Source organism: Cornus florida, unplaced genomic scaffold (genome assembly GCF_030987335.1).
Source record: "Cornus florida cultivar Cherokee Brave unplaced genomic scaffold, ASM3098733v1 CherokeeBrave_3.0.0_Hap2_Chr03, whole genome shotgun sequence".
Taxonomy (NCBI): Eukaryota; Viridiplantae; Streptophyta; class Magnoliopsida; order Cornales; family Cornaceae; genus Cornus; species Cornus florida.
In genome coordinates, this window is record NW_026775573.1 from 91,459,568 (window position 1) to 91,479,896 (window position 20,329).

At 38.0% G+C, this 20,329-nt stretch overlaps 1 protein-coding gene across 5 annotated transcripts in view; it reads left to right on the forward strand.

Annotated features, from left to right (window-relative positions):
• The first annotated feature begins 1,205 nt into the window (after nt 1–1,205).
• LOC132300858 (protein FAR1-RELATED SEQUENCE 9) overlaps nt 1,206–20,329 on the forward strand; it is a 56,412-nt gene continuing 37,288 nt past the window's right edge. The window contains exons 1-3 of one of the 5 annotated variants that reach the window (XM_059798120.1): nt 1,206–1,590; nt 2,045–3,529; nt 8,567–8,746. In XM_059798120.1, coding sequence (XP_059654103.1) covers nt 2,045–3,529; nt 8,567–8,731 — 1,650 coding nt within the window. In that variant the 5' untranslated portion in view covers nt 1,206–1,590 and the 3' untranslated portion in view covers nt 8,732–8,746. Of the gene's footprint in view, nt 1,591–2,044; nt 3,530–4,235; nt 6,435–8,566; nt 8,747–20,329 lie in introns of those variants that run through there. The other 4 variants (XM_059798122.1, XM_059798118.1, XM_059798121.1 and 1 more) reach the window with 4 other exon arrangements.

A 20,329-nucleotide genomic window follows, 5' to 3' on the forward strand; every position in this document is an offset into this window, starting at 1 on the left:
AAATTTAAAATTTTATATATGGTAAAAAATTAAAAAATTATTTTATTATTGTATCCGTATCGTGTTTGTGGCTTATTTTTTAAGAATTTGCCGTTGTGCCATATCCATGTCATATGGCACCTGTGTCCTGTGTCTGTATCCATTCTTCATAGCTGTGAAGTTGATGTACTTGTTGCGATTTTGATCTTCACCTGCACGAATTCAACTTTTCTCATTGTTAACAACACTACAAGTTGCCCAAAGGTAATGAATTCTTACAATGAAAATTAATTTTATACTTTCGGCAAATAGACTCATTTTATAACCGCAAGAGTGTCAAAGTTAGGTTAATTCCTAACACAATTAAATTATCTAATTTTAATTTTATTTTACATAAACAACGAATAGCCTTAAAAAATTAAAAAATAAGCTTTTATTGTATTTTGAACTTTTCGAGCTCTAAAGTTTAAATTCAGTTCCAATCCCATAGTCTTAATTACCTTACCCACGCCATAAAAATTTTGGGGCGGGACTTAGGTTAGGCCTACCCAAGTCCCACCCCTATGTAGGGATATGGATGACAAAATACCCTTCTTTGCCCCGCCCCACCCATAGGGGTGGTTAAATGGTTTTGGGATGGGAATGTGAGTTATGATTGGAAATTTGCATGGTCATTGGGTATGGGGAAAGGTCACCCGCCTTGCCGCGTTTATAGTGATAAATTATAATTTTATTCTTATATTTTATTTTGATATCTAATATATTAGCTATATATTAAGCAAAACTTAATTAATTCTATTCTAATCACTAAATATCTTTTTCTATTATTCTTATATGAAAAATTCTATGTATTATTTTGATATTCCTATAATAATATTAAGTTTTGAGTTTTAATTGTGAGGTTGAACATTATTTTCCACATAAGAGAGAAAGAATTATCACCGTGGTTGAAATATTATTTCATTATTTACCTTTTCTAGACTCGTAATACAATTATGAAAGTACTTTATTAAACCTGGCTCGGCTTGATTTAATAATCGATTTTAAAAGACAATTAAAGTAGGGATGCTAAATGGGAATGGGGATGGGTTGAGGTCCTCTCGCATTGAGGCCCGTTGCCATCCTGAACAGTAGGGTGCTGGTTTTGACACTGTTTTTTGCTTTGGGCCTTGACTTGAAAAGGCAGGCCCATCATTTTCTATCTTCTTACAATGTGAGATTTGTTGGAATTTTTAGATGCAATTTTACAGCAACTATTGAATCAACTAAGCAGAGTGTATAATTTTCGAATGAATTGGGCAGACTCTGTAAATATATGCTATGGGGATGATAAATGTGATTTGGTTTTTGTTTAAATAATTTAAGCTTGCCCCAGATTAATGATCCGGGACGGGGATGGACACGGCGTCTTTATAGAAGTTGGGGAAGGAGGAGTCGGTCTGGGCTTAAGATGCTGAGTGCTGACTGTGTAAGCTGTAAAACTACAGAGGCCTTGAAAGCGGAGGTTCGTTCGACCAAAGGGAACCCTAAGGAGGGATAGTGGGTGCATCTCTGCGTCTACAGAGAGAGTTACTTCTTAGCGAACACACAAAAATTGCCCCGCCACGAGAGGTTAGGTTTCTTTATCGTCGTTAAGACTCCATTTTCATTTTCTCAATTCCCTCCCCCACTACTGGTTTCACACGTCTCTGCTATAATTTTGATTACACATATATATACATGTATATATAGTGATATATATGCTTTTATACATTTTGAAGAGAATGTAAAACTAATAATCAACTATTGCAAATACATTATGTGGGATTCAGGGCATGCCACTGCAATCCCCCCACCCCTTTACACCCGCATACACCCCCAAAGAACACCCCACATGCACAAACTCACTTCCCAATTGAAAAACCAAAAACAAGAAAGCTTGTGATTCCGGATTCAACTTTTTTGCATTGCTCCTTTATCATATGTGTAGGATCAATCAATCAGGTGTTAGTGAAGAACCTCCAGTGCTATTAACACTTTCTTTTTTGTTTTTTTTCCTTTCCTTCGAACTTTTTTTTGGAGCTAGATGAGTAGCAGCAGCAGACAGAGGACCATTGGGGGTGCGGGTCAGCATGTATTGGACTACTTGAAACGAATGCAAACGGAGAATCCTGCTTTCTTTTATGCAATTCAGGGTGATAATGACCATTCTATTGGAAACATATTTTGGGCTGATGCAACTTCCAGGATGAACTATGGTCATTTTGGAGATACAGTCAGGTTTGACACAATCTACAGGACGAACCACTATAGAGTACCTTTTGCCGCTTTCACTGGAATAAATCATCACGGGCAACCGGTGTTGTTTGGCTGTGCATTAATTTTCAATGAATCTGATGCATCCTTCATTTGGCTACTCCAGACGTGGCTTCATGCAATGTCTGGACGCGCTCCTGTTTCCATCACGACTGATCCGGATCGACTCATACAGATGGCTGTCTCCCAGGTTTTGCCCGAAACCCGTCATCGTTTCTGCAAGTGGAGCATGTTTAAAGAAACACAGGAGAAACTGGGTCATATATATCAAACACATCCTACTTTTGAGATCGAGTTTAAGAAGTGCATTAACGAGACTGAGACAGTTGATGAGTTTGAGCCAAGTTGGGATTTGCTCCTGCAGAGATACTACCTTATGGACAATGAATGGCTCCTATCAATGTACAATGCTCGTCATCAATGGGTCCCGGTGTACATGCGAGATACGTTTTTCGGAGAGTTGTCTACAAGCGAAGGAAGTGACAGTATGAACTCGTTCTTTGATGGGTATGTGAATGCAGCAACCAGTACACAGTTGTTGATTAAACAATATGAGAAAGGTGTAACAAGTTGGCATGAAAAGGAACTAAAGGCAGATTATGATACCACTAACACCACGCCAGTTTTGAAGACGCCATCTCCTATGGAAAAACAAGCTGCGAACCTTTATACCAGGAGGATATTCATGAAGTTCCAAGAGGAATTGGTTGAGACCCTTGCTAATCCTGCAACTAAAATAGAAGATTCTGGAACAATCACTGCATATCGAGTGGCCAAATTTGGGGAGGAGCACAAAGCACACACAGTTAGGTTCAATGCATTTGAGATGAAAGCTAATTGTAGCTGCCAAATGTTTGAATTTTCTGGCATTACTTGTAGGCACATATTATCGGTTTTCAGAGCAAAAAATGTTCTTACACTTCCTTCTCATTATCTTTTGAAACGGTGGACAAGAAATGCCAAGAGTGGAGGTGCTGTTGATGAACGTGCTCCTGAATTGCCAAGCAATTCTCGAGAATCTTTAACTGTTCGGTATAACAATCTACGACAGGAAGCCATCAAATTTGTGGAAGAAGGGGCAAAATCAATTCATATTTATAAGGTGGCTATGGATGCTCTGCAAGATGCTGTGAAGAAGGTTGCTGCTGCAAAGAAGCAAAATTCAAGAGCCACACAGGGTGGCACTCTAGCCAATGGAGGTAACAAAGATATGCATCCGGGTGAAGAGAACCAAACGGCGCCATACCAGTCTGCGGTTAGTTTACACACAGTTTCCCTCCTTCCCCCTTTCTTTCTCTTTTTTATGAACTGATTTGAGTGGTTTCTGTTAGAAATTATAATTGCTTTTTCTCCTGAATAATGTTTCATTTATCTTAGACTGCTTCTTCATGCATCTTGTTCTTGTATATTTTCTACCTTTATTTGGAATGGAGGGGGGAGCGAAGGGAGAAACCTTAGGGGGAAGTGAGATTGTGTCACTTTTCTTTTTCTTTTTCAGGAAGTACTGCATTTAATTATTGTCTACTAGAATTCGGAAATTATGCTTACATTTTGAGCGCATTTTATTATATACTTGATGTAGGATGGCTGTAGAAAACTTGTTAATATGTAGCTTACAATTGGTTTCCTTACAGACTAAGGTCATTGGAAGCTTCTCAAAGAAAGAATGAAGGGTTCATCGATGGAAAGGATTAGAATTGGCTTAATTTAGGAAGTCACAAGTTAGACAGTAGCAAATTGCTAGAATTGCAGAGAATTTAGTTGCTGAAAATTTTGAAAAGCAACTAATTATGTGATTTGGAGTCTTAAATTAAGCTCAAAAGGTAGTGAAATGGATTATGATTATAAACTTAGGGAATGTTTGGTTAAAATAAAAATAGCAAATTTCATTCATTGCTCTTTGGCTAGAGAGTGTTGGGATTTGATGCTTGGCTTATTTGGGTTTTCTTGGGTTATGCCAGGATCCGCTAGAGGGTTGATTGAGGCGTGGAGAGGTTGCCTTGTGGGGGCTCATAGTCAGGATGCGTGGAGGGCTACGCCGCTCTGTGTGTGGTGGTGTATTTGGCTTGAAAGGAATAGGAGATGTTTTGAAGGAAAGGCGATGTCGATTTTGGTGCTTAAATTCTCGAATCTTTTCACTCTTTTTTGTTGGGTTTCAAGGAGAGATCATAGATCGTTGGAGGAGATTGTTGACTTTTTGGCCTCCTTGAAGGCTTGAGGCCTTTGTAGTCTTTTGTATTTTTCTTGGGTTCCGCTCCCCTTTTGAGCATTTTTTAATAAAATTTTATTTATCAAAAAAAAAAAAGAAGATGTAGAAGTAGAAATTGCCGATGATGATTAGATATTGCATGTCAATGCACGTCTCTAAGGACTAAAACCTGAAAGGACGATTTCTTTTTGGGAGGAGTAAAAGATCAATAAAGCATGCTCAAAAGGGAGCATATCCTGAAAACAAAAAGGATGAAATGTTGAAACAATTTGGACTGCTTTTGACATGGTAATGACTGCTTATAATGATCGATATCACGACCCAAAATGAGACCCATAGACCACTAATCTATCCTGTTGAAATATCTTTATTATTATTATTTTTATTAGCTGTTTTTAGCCTTTTATTAGGTGTTTTTATGTAAGATCCCTATAATCATGGCATCATGTAGATACGATCCCCTTAATCATGAGATCAAGTAGATAAAATTCCCATAATCATGCGATCACGTAGATTTTGGCATATTTTTTGTTTTTCTTTGATTTGGTTTATTTTCTTTGTACCCTATTCTTGTAAATAAATATAACTCTTGGCTCTCGGTTTGAGTAAGTCAGTTAAAACCCAAAACTATTTCTTTTTGGTATCAGAGCAAAAACAAAAAGCCTCCTCATCTTCCTTCCCCAACGCCGCCACCTTTTCTCTCCCTCTCTCCTCTTTCCCTCAACTCCGGCGCACCTCTATCTCCTCCCAGCCCTTGCGCCCAGTGTTATTAAAGACCCTAGGCGCACCAAAGCGTTAGAGGTCCTTTGGAGCCTAGGTGTGAGGCGCTCGCCTGAGTGAAGTGAGACGCACAATTGAAAATTTAAACTATCATAATAACATTCATACCTCATAAGCTATGAAGCACTGACACGGCGCTAAGGGCCTACATACCAGTGTCAGACACGTGTCCGACACGGACACGCGTGTCCCAGGACACGTGTCCAACACGCTCTAACCGTGTCTTACATTTTTTAATATATTCGATGCTACCGGACATCGATTAGACACGGCCGGACACCGATCGAACACGAACTGATCTGATTCCCATGTATTGAGGTATAACATTTTCATTTCGGGATTGAGCTATTTCATCGTGCCCCTTTTGCCTGAAGCAGTGAAGGAAGAAGATGTAGAGAGCCAGAGGAAGAAGTTGAGAGGGGAGCCAAAACAGTGTAACATGGTATCATATATATATATATATATATATATATATATATATGATTAATTGAAATCGAAATTGGTTTGATGTATCTATAGATGTAAAAATTGTGAAGATAGAGAGAAGTAAGAGAATGATCGGAAACGATTGGGGCACGAAGGTGTTAAATTGATTTTATTTTTGTGTTTATAGATCTCAGATTGTGAAGATAGAGGGGGATCAGAGAGAATGGCTGGTAGGAGCAGAGATGGGTTATTGAAAAAAGAGTTTACTGGGAAGAGAAAGAGGGGGTTAGGTAAGATTCCATCTTATCTGTGTTATTATATATATATATATATATTTCATTTTGTAAATAGAGCTCTATATATATATATATTTTAATGGAATAGGTACTATTGACTTTATGTTTTTGAAAAAAAAAGGTGATTGGCTTAATTTAAATGAGTTGTATTTATTAATATATATAAGAAATTAAGTAAAAGTGAATTTTTTTTTATATATAATAACAATTATATTATTATTTTATTGCCGTATCCCTGTTGCGTCCGTGCTTCATAGCTCATAAGTCATATCAATATTCTAAAAATTAATATCAAATATAAAAAAGTAAATCCATCAACTATACAAGAATCCAACAACCATAAAACAGAGCACAAATTTGTTTTCTTGAAAGGAAAAGCAAAATATGTTTTTTTGAATGGCAAAACAAAGCACAAAAAGAAATAAATATGTTAACCAAAAAAAAAAAAATTGTGAACAAGAAAAAGAAAAAGAAAAAACAGAGCAAAAAAAAAAAAAAAAAAAGACACAGAGAGGAGAACTAGACGAAGAGAGATGTAAACAAAGATAAGAAGAGAGGGGAGATCTAGAGGAGAAGAGAGAAAAAAAAAAGAAAGAACTGACATGGCTTCGTCGTTCATCTCTGCAACTAGAGTTTCGTTTTTGTTTAACAATCTCATTCTATCGCTGTTCGGTTAACACTTTGACTCTTGGGCTTTCTTATTTTTTTATTCTTTTGTACAAAAGTTTCTTCTATCGTTTGCATGGGCTTTTTTTTTTTGTTTATTAAGTTGCCAAAAGTGCCCTTTCTGGCTTAAGAAATAGAACAATCTTATGTTTTTTAAACAAATATCAGTGAGGTGCGCCTCACAAACAGGACGAGGTGCAACCGAGTCGCGTGTCTAGTAGACATCAGTGAGCTTGGGATGACAACAGGTGCTAAACCAAAGCCTTGAGCCTAGGCGCGAGCCTGGGCGCACCTTTAGCAACACTGCTTGCGCCGGACCTCTCTCGCTCTCTCTTGGTGCAGCAACAGGGCTTACGCACACAACAGAGGGGTAACCGGGTAACCCTTTGTTTTTGACTCCTTCTTTAGGAGAATTCCCTTAGGTTAAGGGTCCATCTTGTGTTTTTTTTGACCCTTTGTGGGTTGTCGGTGCTTGTTCGGCAACATATTTGGAGGAACGCCGATTTTTCCGGCCTTGTTTTTCTCTTTCCTATCTCTTTGACGTGTGGACCGGTCTTATTTTGGTACTATGAGTGATTCTAGTAGCCAAAAGGACACTTTATCTCCGGCACAACATACTCCGGCGCAACGGGTTACTAGTGTGCTCTTAAATGGGCGCAACTTCATATCTTGGTCCCGTTCTCTTCAACACTATATTGTAGGGAAACAGAAAACTGGTTGGCTTTTGTGTTTGGCTAAGGCACCGAAAAAGATGGATACTAAATATATTGCATGGGACATGGACAGATGCACCATTCTGGGTTGGATCTTCAACTCAATGGAGGAGCGTATCTATAATATGTTCATGTTTCACATTTATGTTTTTCGTGTGTGGCAAGCCCTTAACAAGATTTATGCCCACTCCCGCAATGACTATTGTATCTTTGAACTTTATCAAGAGATTGCTCATGCATCTCAGGAGACACTCAAGTTGTCAGTATTAGAGTATTTTGGGTACCTCCAGTCTAGGTGGGAAGAATTAGCACAGTATGAACCTCTCTCCGATTTCTCTGAAGAATCTACAAGTTTTTTAGTCCGCCAACATACCTACCAGTTTTTGATAGGTTTACGATCTGACTATGATGCTCTTAGAACACGGATCGTAAACACCTCTCCTATGCTAGATTTATATGATGCATTCGCTACTGTTGATCATGAGGAGCATAGACGTCAGATCTCTCAGCCAGTAGCTTTAGTAGCTTTACCAGAGACTCCAGTTGATCAGATGGCTCTTGTTGCTAATTCTAGTCTTTCAGAGGGAATTGTTATTTGTCAATATTGTGGAGCCACTAGTCATGTAAAGGATCGCTGCTTTAAGCTTTATCCTGAGTTAAAGTAGAAATTTTCTCACAATCGTCCTTTTGGCCATGGCCGCACTGCCACAGTAGCCGATACTATTAGTGGGTATACTACTCAACAAATTGTTGTCCCTCCTGCTTCAACTCCTCCCAGACCTTCTTTTCAGGACTTCAATAAGTTATAGTCCCAGATTGGTCACCTTTAGGAGCAGTTCGGAGCTTTATCTACCAGGGCTGGCTCTTCTACTCCCACGGCTACTATAGCTACAGGTACTCCTGCTTTTCATGTTAAAGCGGGAAAACCTATATGGGTTTTGGATTCTGAATCTAATGATCATGTGACTGGTGAATTGTCATTATTTTATACTCCCATTATCCCTGTTAATCGGGCTATTAGTCTAGCCGATGGGTTAATTACCATTATTCGTAGTAAAGGAGATGTTCATCTATCTCTTGATATTATTTTGCCATCTATTCTTCATGTTCCCAACTTTGCATTTAATCTTCTATCTGTTTACAAACTTGCCAAATCACTAAACTGTGCAGTGATTTTCTTTCCTCATTACTGTGTTTTACAGGACCTGTGTTCGAAGAGGGTTTTTGGTAGGGGATATGAGCACGATGGCCTCTATTACTTTAGGGATCCTCCACCGACACTTCCTCCACTTGCTTTAAGCCTTCAAGCCTCTGTTCTTCCAGTTTCTAGGTCTTATGAATTTTCTTTTCAGACTTTAAGTTTATGACATGCTCGCCCTGGGCATGTAAATTTTCAGTATTTATGTCTGCTTTTCCCTTCATTAATAACGGCTTGTAAGGATAAAAAGTTTCAATTTGAGATTTGTGAGCTTTCTAAACATCCTAGAACCAGTTATATTTCTCATATGCATTGTGTAACTAGTATGTTTGATCTCATACATTCTGATGTGTGGGGTCCTTCTCCTGTTATTGCTTTTTCGGGGCATCGTTATTATGTCACATTCATTGATGATTATTCCCGCTGTACATGGGTATATTTACTTAAAAAGAAATTTGAAGTTTTTCCCTTGTTCGCTCAATTCCTCCAAATGATCAAAACTCAATATCAAAATGTTATTAGGAATATTAGGTCTGACAATGGTCGTGAATATGTTTCCAATGAGTTTCGGTCTCAACTTAACCAACAGAGTATTCTTCATCAGCTTGCTTGTCCATATAAGCCTCAACAGAATGGCGTGGCAGAGCCTAAATACCGCCAACTAATGTCAGTTGTTCGATGTCTTTTAAGTGGTATGAATGTGCCAAAGTCATACTGGCACATTGCGGTTCATACAACTACTTTTCTCATTAATCGTACCCCTAGTAGAGTCTTAAATGGTAAGGCCCCATACAAGTGCTTCAGCCTGATATTATTCTTTTTTGCATCATGCCTTGGGTGTTTGGATGTACATGTTATGTTCAGAATCGTAGCCCTTCTCGTACTAAATTTGATGACAAGGCCATTAAATGTTTATTTTTAGGATACTCTTCCATGTCAAAAGATTACCGGTGTTATGATCCTGTACACAAACACATGTATCACTCTCTTGATGTCACCTTTCATGGGCATATCCCTTTTTTATGGTTCTAACACTATCTTGCATGAAACTTCTACTTTAGATTAAGAGGCTTCTCCTCTTGCTTGTCCTCTTCCTATTTTTCAAGAAGAGTCTTCTCTTGTGGTTTCCTCACCCCCTGTGCAGGTCTATTTGCGCCGCCCTCGTGCTCCGCCTTCACTGCCTTTATCCTTCTTAGATTCAGGTTCAGGTACATCTCATCTCTCTCTTTTACATTTCCCTGACCCTGTTTTCGAGTCTCAGTAACCCACCCGGGGCCGTAAACCCCCTGCTCGATTTGGATTCGCTTGTAGTACTGATCATCTTATTTCACAGTATATCTCTTATAATGGTCTTTCAGGGTCTTACCGAACCTTTCTAGGCAAACTTGATTCCATTTCCATTCCCAGAAATGTGTCTGAGGCTCTCTGGAATCCCAATTAGATGTATGCTATGAAGGTAGAAATAGATGCTTTGCAGCATTATGAAACATGGGAGCTTATTCTCTCCCTCCTGGTGAAAAGGCTGTTGGCTGCAAATGGGTATTCAGTGTTAAATATCTGGCTGAGGCTTTATTGATCGGTATAAGGCCCGTTTGGTGGCCAAAGGGTTTACTCAGATTCCTGGTAAAGACTTTAATGATACCTTCACTCCAGTGGCTAAATTAACCTCTGGTCGTTTGCTTGTCTCCCTGGCTGCCTCTCACAATTGGCCTCTTCATCAGCTTGATGTGAAGAATGCTTTCCTTAACGGTGATTTTTTTGAGATTATTTACATGGATCCTCCACCCAGTTTTCGGGCTGAGGGGGAGTATGTTGGAAAGGTTTGCTGATTGCGGAAGTCTTTGTATGGATTAAAACAATCTCCCAGAGCATGGTTCAACCGCTTCAGTGATGTAATTCTATCTATGGAGTTTCTTAGATGCCATTCTGACCATACATGTTTTATCCACAGTTCCTCTACTGCTTGATGTATCATTCTTCTTGTCTATGTTGATGATATCATCATTACTGGGAATGACATCCATGTGAAAGACCTTGGGCAGCTCAGATATTTCTTGGGAATTGAGGTTGCTAGATCTAACTAGGGTATCTCTTTATCGCAAAGGAAGTATGTCTTGGATCTTTTTCGAGACACGGGTATGCTTGGGTGTAAACATGCTTCCACTCCTATGGATCCTAATCTGAAAATCTCGGCTGAGTTTGGAGATCTCCTTTTTGATTCCTTGCAGTATCAGCGCTTGGTAGGAAGATAGATTTATCTTACCAACATCTGTCCTGATTTAGCTTTTGCGGTTAGTGTTGTGAGCCAGTTTATGCATGCTCCTCATACAACTTATATGGATGTGTTATATCATATTCTTCAATATCTTAAGTCCTGTCCTAGACTGGGATTATTCTATCCTTCTAGCAGGTAGGTTGGGCTATCCTGTTTCAGTGATGCAGACTATGCTAGGTCTAAGACTGACAGGTGTTCCACATCTGGCTTTTGTACTTTCTATGGAGACCATCTTATATTCTAGAAAAGTAAGAAGCAACCTGTAGTTTCGAGATCTTTAGCAAAGGCTGAGTATCGTGCTATGGCTCAGGGTAGTTGTGAGATTCTATGGCTTCGATCTTTTTTGGAGGAGCTAGGGTTAGGTGAAAAACAGTCCTCAGACTTGTTTTGTGATAATAAGTTAGCCATCATACTTGCTTCAGATGCTGTTCTTCCCGAGAGGATCACACATATAGAGGTGGACATTCGTTTTATCAGAGAGAAGGTTTGTTCGGGAATTATCAAGCTGTGCTTTGTTTGGTCCTATAATCAGTCGGCCTATGTATTCACCAAATCCATTGGTCCATCTTTGCTTCATTCCTCGACTACCAAGTGGGGCTTGATTGATATTTTCACTCCAGCTTGAGGGGGAGTGTTGAAATATCTTTCTTATTATTATTAAATTTTTTTTTTTATTAGTTGTTTTTAGCCTTTTATTAAGTGTTTTATGTAAGATCCCTTTAATTACCAAGCTGGGCTTGATTGATATTTTTCACTCCAGCTTGAGGGGGAGTGTTGAAATATCTTTCTTCTTATTATTAATTTTATTTTATTTTATTTTTTATTATTTTTTTATTTTTTAATTAGCTGTTTTTAGCCTTTTATTAGGTGTTTTATGTAAGATCCCTTTAATTACGGGATCACGTAGATAAGATCCCTTTAATAACTCGATCACGTAGATAAGATCCCTTTAATAACTGGATCACATAGATATGATCCTGTTAATCATGGGATTACGTAAATAAGATCCCGTTAATCATGGGATTACGTAAATAAGATCCCCATAATCACGGGATCACGTAGATTTTTTTTTTTGGTTTCCTTTCTTTGTACCCTGTTCTTGTATATATAGCACTTGGCTCTTGGTTTGAGTAAGCCTAAACCCAAGACTTCTTCTTTTTATCCTATCTTGAGTAGATAGTAGATTACCAAAATAACCTTGACTTCTAAAATATAAGAAAACATAAATAAATCTGACCAATGGCATGTTATTCAAAAGAAACATTAATAAAGATTGAAAGTCACACAAAACTTAATTACACAAGATATAAAGCACGCTCTATGTGCAGTTTCCTACTTGGCCCATTTTGATTCTCATGCTTTGAGTGGCAAGCGTGCATCTTTTCTCGTAACTTGTGACTCAAAGATTGGTAATTATACTTGTGTTGGTATGGCCATCCATATGTCAACAGTAGTGGATTTGTTATCATGGAACACATTCAGTTTCTTTTTTAAATGGCCATCCTCTAAACTTCATTTTTGGCATTTCATGGTTACTTTTTTGTGCTTTCTTTTGTTCACATACTGTTGATTGTGAGGCTAAATTTGGTAGATGATAAGAATTAATTTCTTTTTCTCCCACACGCACGCGCATGTGTGTGTGATAGTGCTTGAATACTTTGATTTTCTTGTTTTACTGGGAAAGCTTGAGTTTGTTGCCATTTTTAATTCATCAGGTTGACTTGGTGTAGTTTCTGACATGCTCCCAGATTTCAGAATTCATTCTTCATGGTACTTGAGTTCAAGTTAGGGCTGATTGCTATTGCCAGTCTTTGCCTGGGTTTTTATTTATTTATTTATTTTATAGATAATTCGTTTTCTTTTCTGTTCAATGCACCTAAACTATAACTTGCCCTAGAATTTTTTATTTTTTTTAATAATTACTGCGCTAAGTAAAATTAAGAAAGCTGCTTACATAATGAGCCATTCAATTTTGAAGGGCAGAATTTCATTGATTTTTCTTGGTGTCTAGACCAAGAGAGGGCTGAATAGGTCTTGAAAAGTAAATTAACGAACTATAACATAAATTCAAAATTAGGGTAAATTACTTATAAAAAAAACAAATAAAAAAGGGTAAATTACTCTTGAGACCCCTAGATGTTTGCCCAAATTGCCATCGGATTGAACTTTTGAAAAAATGTGGTCTACCTCCCTTGAGGTTTGATAAAATAACTCAGATCCTTGCTGTTAGTCATCCGTTAAGTATGTCAAAGCAAAAAAATATCAAATCCTGAAATCACCCTTCCAAAAATGCAAAACTGAAATTACCATTTGAACCAAAATTAATTGCACAAAAATACCCTTATTTCTGAAGTTGTTAAATGTAGGGTTAAATTCAGGTTAATTGCAAAAAACCCCCTGTACTATGCAATTTACAACAAATAACCCTTTGATCTATACTTTTTACAGTTAACACCTTAAAATGTCCCATTTTTAGCAAAAACCCCCTTGCCGTCATTGTATTTTTGAAAAGTTAACGGTCAAATGGAGTGTGACTGTCACGTGACCAACAATGCTACCTTAAAAGATGAAATTGCCCTTTTGACTTTTAATTGCAAATTTAATGCCAACCCAAATTCATCTTCTTCCCCAAAACAAACTCTTTCACTCATGTGATTTTCAGCTCCTTCTCTTTCACATTGCCCCGCCCCCACTTTCTCGCGATTTCCAGCTCCATGTGTATATATATTATGTATATATATATATAGCTCGTGATGGTCTGGGGTTTGAACTGGGTTTGCATCCTCCTCTCTTTCTCTCACGATTTATGTGTATATATGTGGAACTCTACACACTCTACTTATGTATATGTGTTGCTTGCGCTATTCATATTCTTGTATATGTATGGAACTTTGCAATTTTTTTTCTTTATATTATTTTTATCAATAATAACCAATTTGCATAAGCGAACCTAAGAACTGCAAAGAACCGCCATTGATAATCTTTTTCCTCTCAATTGGACCCAACCTGGTCTTCTGTCCCTTCCCAGATCGAACCACAACCATAAACCCCCTTCTCCATTGAGATAAAATTTTCCATCTCTCCCATCACAAGCCTTCCTTCGTGGCACACTGGGCAAGGCCAGGTTCGGGTTTGGGCATGTACTAGTACCTGATTCTGATAGTGCAGTGAGCCTTATTTGAGTCCTGTTCGGGAGACCCAAAGGTATCCGACCAAGAGTGTATCAAGTTGTGGGTTTCTGACCAATTTCTTTTCTGGGTTCAACCAAGAGTGTAGCTAGTTGTACTTTAGGAATGTGGGTTTTGATTTCTCTTTGAATTGTTTTAATGAAGACATGCAGAGACATCAACCAGACTGCAGTTGTGATCCCTAGAGGCAGTCTAAATTGACTTAGAATTTCTCTTTGAATTCTTGTTTGTGGGGCATTGGTTTCAAACCCAAGAGACTAGTCTTAGCCCATCATCTCCATGAGAGAGAGAGAGAGAGAGAGAGAGAGTACAGTGACCATTGGTGATGAGTGATGACACTCTTTCATTAGTTGTGATAATATGATTCAGAGCTTCCAACTTTCATGTTAGGGTTATAATGTGATCCAGAGCTTTGAAATTTCATGCTTTAATCAGAACAACATTGTTTTAATTATAGTTAAAACAGTTTTTAACAATTCTGTTAACGGCATCTGACTGTTATGTCCTCAAGTGCATATTTTGCTTAGTTTAGGGGGATAAGTTGTAGTTCAAGGGGGTTATTTGCTGATCACTGGATGTTCGAGGGGGTTTATTGCAATCAACCCTTATATATATATATATATTTTACATCTTCAGCAATCTCTCTCATCACATATAAACACAAAACTATATATTCATTTAATTTCAAGCTTTAAAAATTGAAAATTTGTATTAAAGTAAATTATATAATTACAAAATTTTACCTAAAGCGAAAAATATGAAAAATTAATTTACAAACTTTGCAAACTAATATATAATGGAAACTGTATGTTTTGCGATCTTCCTCGCGCCATAAGGACTAGATACAGGGAATGCTGCTTACCGAATAAGGTCGAGGAGTCTCTTTTGTTCTTCAGCAGTAGTAGTTGGGCATTTAATGAATTCTTCTGTTCAAAAATGCAGACTGCTCTTGACAAAGAAAATTGCAAAACATTTGTATAAAATTGAAAATTTGTAATTTCTATACATATATGATATGTTTACATATATATATATTTCATGAATATAAAATAAACTATTACTACATATATAGAGGGGCCAATGGGTGGATATATGGAGGGGCCTCGGACCTCTCGGGAGTTGTTGGATATATGGAGGGGCCAATGGGTGGGGGCTCAGGCGAGAGTCTTCTGGAGGGTGACCCCTTTTTGCATTTGGTGGAGCCTTTGGAAAGAGCGGAATTGTAGATCTTTTGATGGGAAGGAGTCTTCTATTGGGATGCTGAAATTTTCTATTATTTGTACCCTTTTTTGTTGGGGTCAGGGGAGAGATTACTCCTCTCTTGAGGAGATTGTTGACTTCATGGGCCCTTTGAGTTCATAGATTTCGTTTTGTTTTTGTATAGTTTGGGACGCGTTCCCCTTTTGAACGCTCTTTAATACATTTTACTTATCAAAAAAAAAAAAAAAAAATTTTTTTTTTGATAAGTAGATATATATAATATATGATATACATTTGAGGGCAACAAACCCTCCACAAACCACCACCACCTTCAACTCCAACGGACCCCAAGCTCCACTACCCGCCACCTCTTTCTACCTCTACTTGTCACCTCTTTTTGCAGATCGTACCTTGCCCATTTCCAACCCATCCCCCCCCAATAAGCAGGTGTGTTGTGGATTCCATTAAAGATGCATAAATTAGTACAAAGAGATCAAGAAGAGGGATACCCTCACAGTAACATCAACAAAAGGAATGAAAAAATCCTTTTCCAATAAACATAGTAAGGACACTCTATAAAGGAAAATACAAAGCCTTTTTGAGCAGATTGACAACATGCTGAGTTTTTTTTTTTTTTTTTTTTTTGATAAGTAAGAATTTATAAAAAGGCGTTTAAAAGGGGAACGCATCCCTCAAAAACAACAGAAGGCCAAATAGGGCCTCTAAACCCTCAACAGATCCAAAACTCTACAAGCTCATCCAAGGATTTACAATTTCTTCCTAGAACCCAACAAAAAAGGGTGCTAAGAAAAGAGAATTTCAGCGACCCAATATGATTTTCCTTTCCATCAAATTATCTCCTATTTCTTTCAAGCCATAGACACCACCAGACGCACAAAGGAGTGACTCTCCAAGAGTCACGAGCTTGACCCCCCACTATACAGTCTCTCCAAGCCTCAATCAAGCCTTTGGTAGATCAAGGCATAACCCAATAAATCCCAAACAAACCCAAAATAATAAGCCAGCAATTTCGGGCCACTGGGCAATGTAAAAAGAAGATGATCAACCGTTTCCTCACCATTTTTGCACATGCAACACCAATTCACTACGATATGTCTTCTTCTTTGGAGGTTGTCCTGGGTCAAGATCTTTCCCAAAACGGATGTCCATGTAAAAAAAGCTAGAGGCACTTTTGTTCGCCAAACGGCCCTCCATGGAAACAAAACATCTCAAATCATGTGGCTCTAGGCAACATCAGCATGGCTTCTCTTTAAACCTTAGTGAAATCCATTGTTCCTTTCTACTACAATAGCCCAAACAGCACCAAAGAAATCCATTTTTTTAAGCTTGGATCTGAAAGAGACAGCAGCAAATTCCTGAGCACACCAAGCAATCAAGTCCTCACACTGGCTGCAACCATGAATACTCCATCCCAATAAATCTGTAAACTAATAACAGAACACGTTTGCAAAGGAACAATTGAAAAACAAGTCATCCCCGGTATCCAAATCTCTGTAGCTATTAACACAAATTGGGGCAAGTGATAGATTTCTCCTCTGTAAATTACATAGAGGAGGGTGCTTATCATGCACAACAATAAAAGAAGTGCATTGGTCCTAGGTCTTCCTTCAGTCCAACAGATTTTACTCCATGAAACTTTAGGTACCTGAGGTCTGCAACAATTCCATGCTTTTTTAAAAGAAAAGTAGCTGCCATTCCATCGTAAGGAATCAGAACCTTGATGAAGGTTGATACCAGAAACGAAATCCTTTACTTCCTGCAAATCAGTATTTAAGGTTGCCAAGTTCCATCCTCCATTTTGAATTAGCACACCCAAAGTGAAATGTCCAGGAAAAGGGAACAAGCTCACAACTCTTTGGCTCAAAGTTGGTTCACCACACCTTGGATCATCAAAAAGTTTAAAACTGCTACCAGTACCAATATTAAAAGTAACATTCTGCTACATAACATCCCTCACTGACAAAATATGTTTCCAAATTGCCGTGTGAGATGAATGGGGAACATAAAGCCAGTAGGACACATTCCTACCATACTTCTTTTTAAACCATGTCACCCACATGTTCTCCTTACCTCTGAGGAAATCCCAAGCCATAGAGCATGCATGGGCAAACAGAATATCAGAGATATTTCTGACTGCAAAGCCACCCACCTTCATCCTTTGGTCTACCAACCATATTCCAATCCAAATAGTGAGTTTCCTACTGGTGTTAGTACTTATAAAAAACTCTCTGATTTACTTTGAATCATGTCTGCAACAGCAGAGGGAATTTTAACAACAGCACTCCAGTAGGCAATCATAGGAGTAATAACAGATTTAATCAATTCCACGCTTTCTGCCAAGGACAACATTCTATTGGACCAAGAGAGCACTTTAGCATTGATTCTATCTATCAGAGAAGTACAAGAACTTTTCTTTAACCCATGCAAATGCAACATTCGGCCCAAATCTTTAACAGGAAATGAACCCTCTCTTAAGTTAAACAGCCTAATTAGGATTCTCTGGCTCCTAACAGCTTTAGACTAGAACACCACTGATTTCTCTCTGTTGGCTCACAACCCAGAAGCAGCGTCGAAGTTTTTTTGATGAGTAAAGCCTCCTCAAAGTTATACAACAGATTTTTTGACATTTGCAGCAGACCTCATATCAGCCCGAGTTACAATGAACAGATCATCTACGAAAAGCAAATGGCAAAGTCTGAGTCTGCACTTCTATTCCTCCTACCATCTCCATCTTATTCATCCTTTACTCACAAAACCCCTTCATGCCCTCTCTCCTACTCCACCATCACCACAACCACGAGCAACACCAGAAACCTAATCACCTTCTCCCCTACACTCTTCCGTTCTTATCCCATCATGATTTGGTACTAGTTAATTTAGTTGATGAGCTTCAAAGGATAGAATTGCAGTTGATTACATGGAAAGACCAGAAACTAACAGAGCAAGTCACTTTACACAAATTGTGGTACGTTTTTCAATCAACTCAAATTAGTAAGTTATCAAAGGCAGGGAGAATCAAGAAACTATAGAACCTGTAATGCAGATCATGAAGGTAAAGGCATCTCAAGCACAAATGTTTTTTATTTATTTATGTTTTTTAATTTTTATTTTTATGATTTTTATAAAAGATGCTCGAAAAGGGAGCATTCCCAAAGAAGACAACAGCTGACCAAAATCGACACTATAGCTTTAAGCCATCCACAAAATCCAAAAGACAATCCATTGAACTACAATCCCGCCCATTTACCCAAAAGAATAAAGAAGTAAGAATATTGTAATTAATAGCCCAAATGGGAGACTCTTCTCCCTCAAAGTATCTCCTATTTCTTTCGCGCCACAGACCCCACCAATTACAAAGGGGAGTGGCCCTCCAAGCATCTCTGACTCTGCTGTTGACAGATTCCCCCATCTTTTTGCACATATAACACCTGTTAACCACAATATGACTTCTTTTTCTAAGGTAATCAATAGTTAGGATGCTTCCCAAAGCAACAGCCCACGAGAAGAATGCCTCCTTCAGTGGAGCTTTTGTCCTCCAAATGGCTTTCCAAGGAAACATAGGGCCAGGACGCTCCATCAAGCACAAATGTTACCGATCAAGTGCCCATTTTATTGCAGAAAAGCTACTAAATAAATTAAAAAAGAACCCATTTCACGCAAATTGCTAAAACAATCACCATTTGAGTGCCTGCAACCACATTTCTCTGGAAGTCAAACCATGTTCCAGGCCAGAGATCCCAACTTCACAATTATCATGATTCTGCACGAACAGAAGATCCAATTTAAATATGTTGTTAATTATTGTCATTGTCCAGGCAAAAGATGATGCCGGCAATGCCTGTTAACGATCCAAAGCCGATAATCCATTAACTAAACAAATTGGATATGGATTATGGTCAATTCGATATGATAATAAACCGATCCGACATAATATATTATATAATAATTTAAGCATATGTTATCTAATGCTATAAAATATAGTTTTTGAATATTATCAAAATGTTTTATAATTATTGTCTCTTTTTCCTCTTCCCTCTCCCTATTTTCTTTTACACTTGATTGTTTTTTCTTTAACAAAGAGTAAAGATCTAACCCTTTTCTCTTTATTTCTTCCATATTTTATTTATCTTCAGTTTTCTCTTCTTTATATTCTAATCATTGTCTGCCTTTCTCTTTTAACATTAATTTATTTTTTTTAAAAAAACTGCAATTTTAACGGAACAGATTATCGGGTTGTATATCCGATTAATAGCAAATCAAATATGTATTCATTCATGAATTATTCATCAGGTTATCGGATCGGATCAGTAAATAGCCTTATCTGATTCAGATCGGATCAAGACTGATCCAACCCAAATTAGATCCATTTACAAGTCTATGCTAGTTATCTATGACACATACTTATGCCGGATGATCTCTACGATCTTTATTGCCGACGGTCGACGAATCCACAACTCACTCAAGCCGCTTCTCCTATAGCACAATGATCTCCATCATTAGTGATGTCTGATTTTAGTGTTTGTTGTGTAGAATCTGTAGATGTTCTTGGTGTTGATTATTGCTTGTAGCACTTGGTTTATACTGATTAACACTCAAACCTAAACCTGTAAATGGACCGAGCTGTTCATGAACAACTTGGGATCAGCTCATTTATTGTTTGGATTGAGCTTGCTCATTAAGTAAACAAGCTGAGTTCGAGCTCAATTTTTGAGCTTGTTTAGTAAACGAGCTGATCCTGAACATTGTTAAGCTTGGCACGTGTTGGCTTGTGAACACTAAGCTTGTGTTGGCTTGTATGTGTTTATGAACATTGGCTCATGAACATATTCATAAGCTTAGGCTTGTATAAGTTCATGAATGTAGGCTCATACATATACGTTCATGAATGTAGGCTCATACACATACGTTCATGAAAATAGGCTTGTTTAAGCTCGTATAAGCTCATGAATGAGTCGAAGTGATCTTGAACACGAGCTCAAACCAAGCATGAACACAAATATGATATCGAGGTTGGTTTTTTTTGTTTCTTTTTATTAAATGAGTCGAGCTGAGCCAAACCTAAGCTAAAATAATGACGATCCGA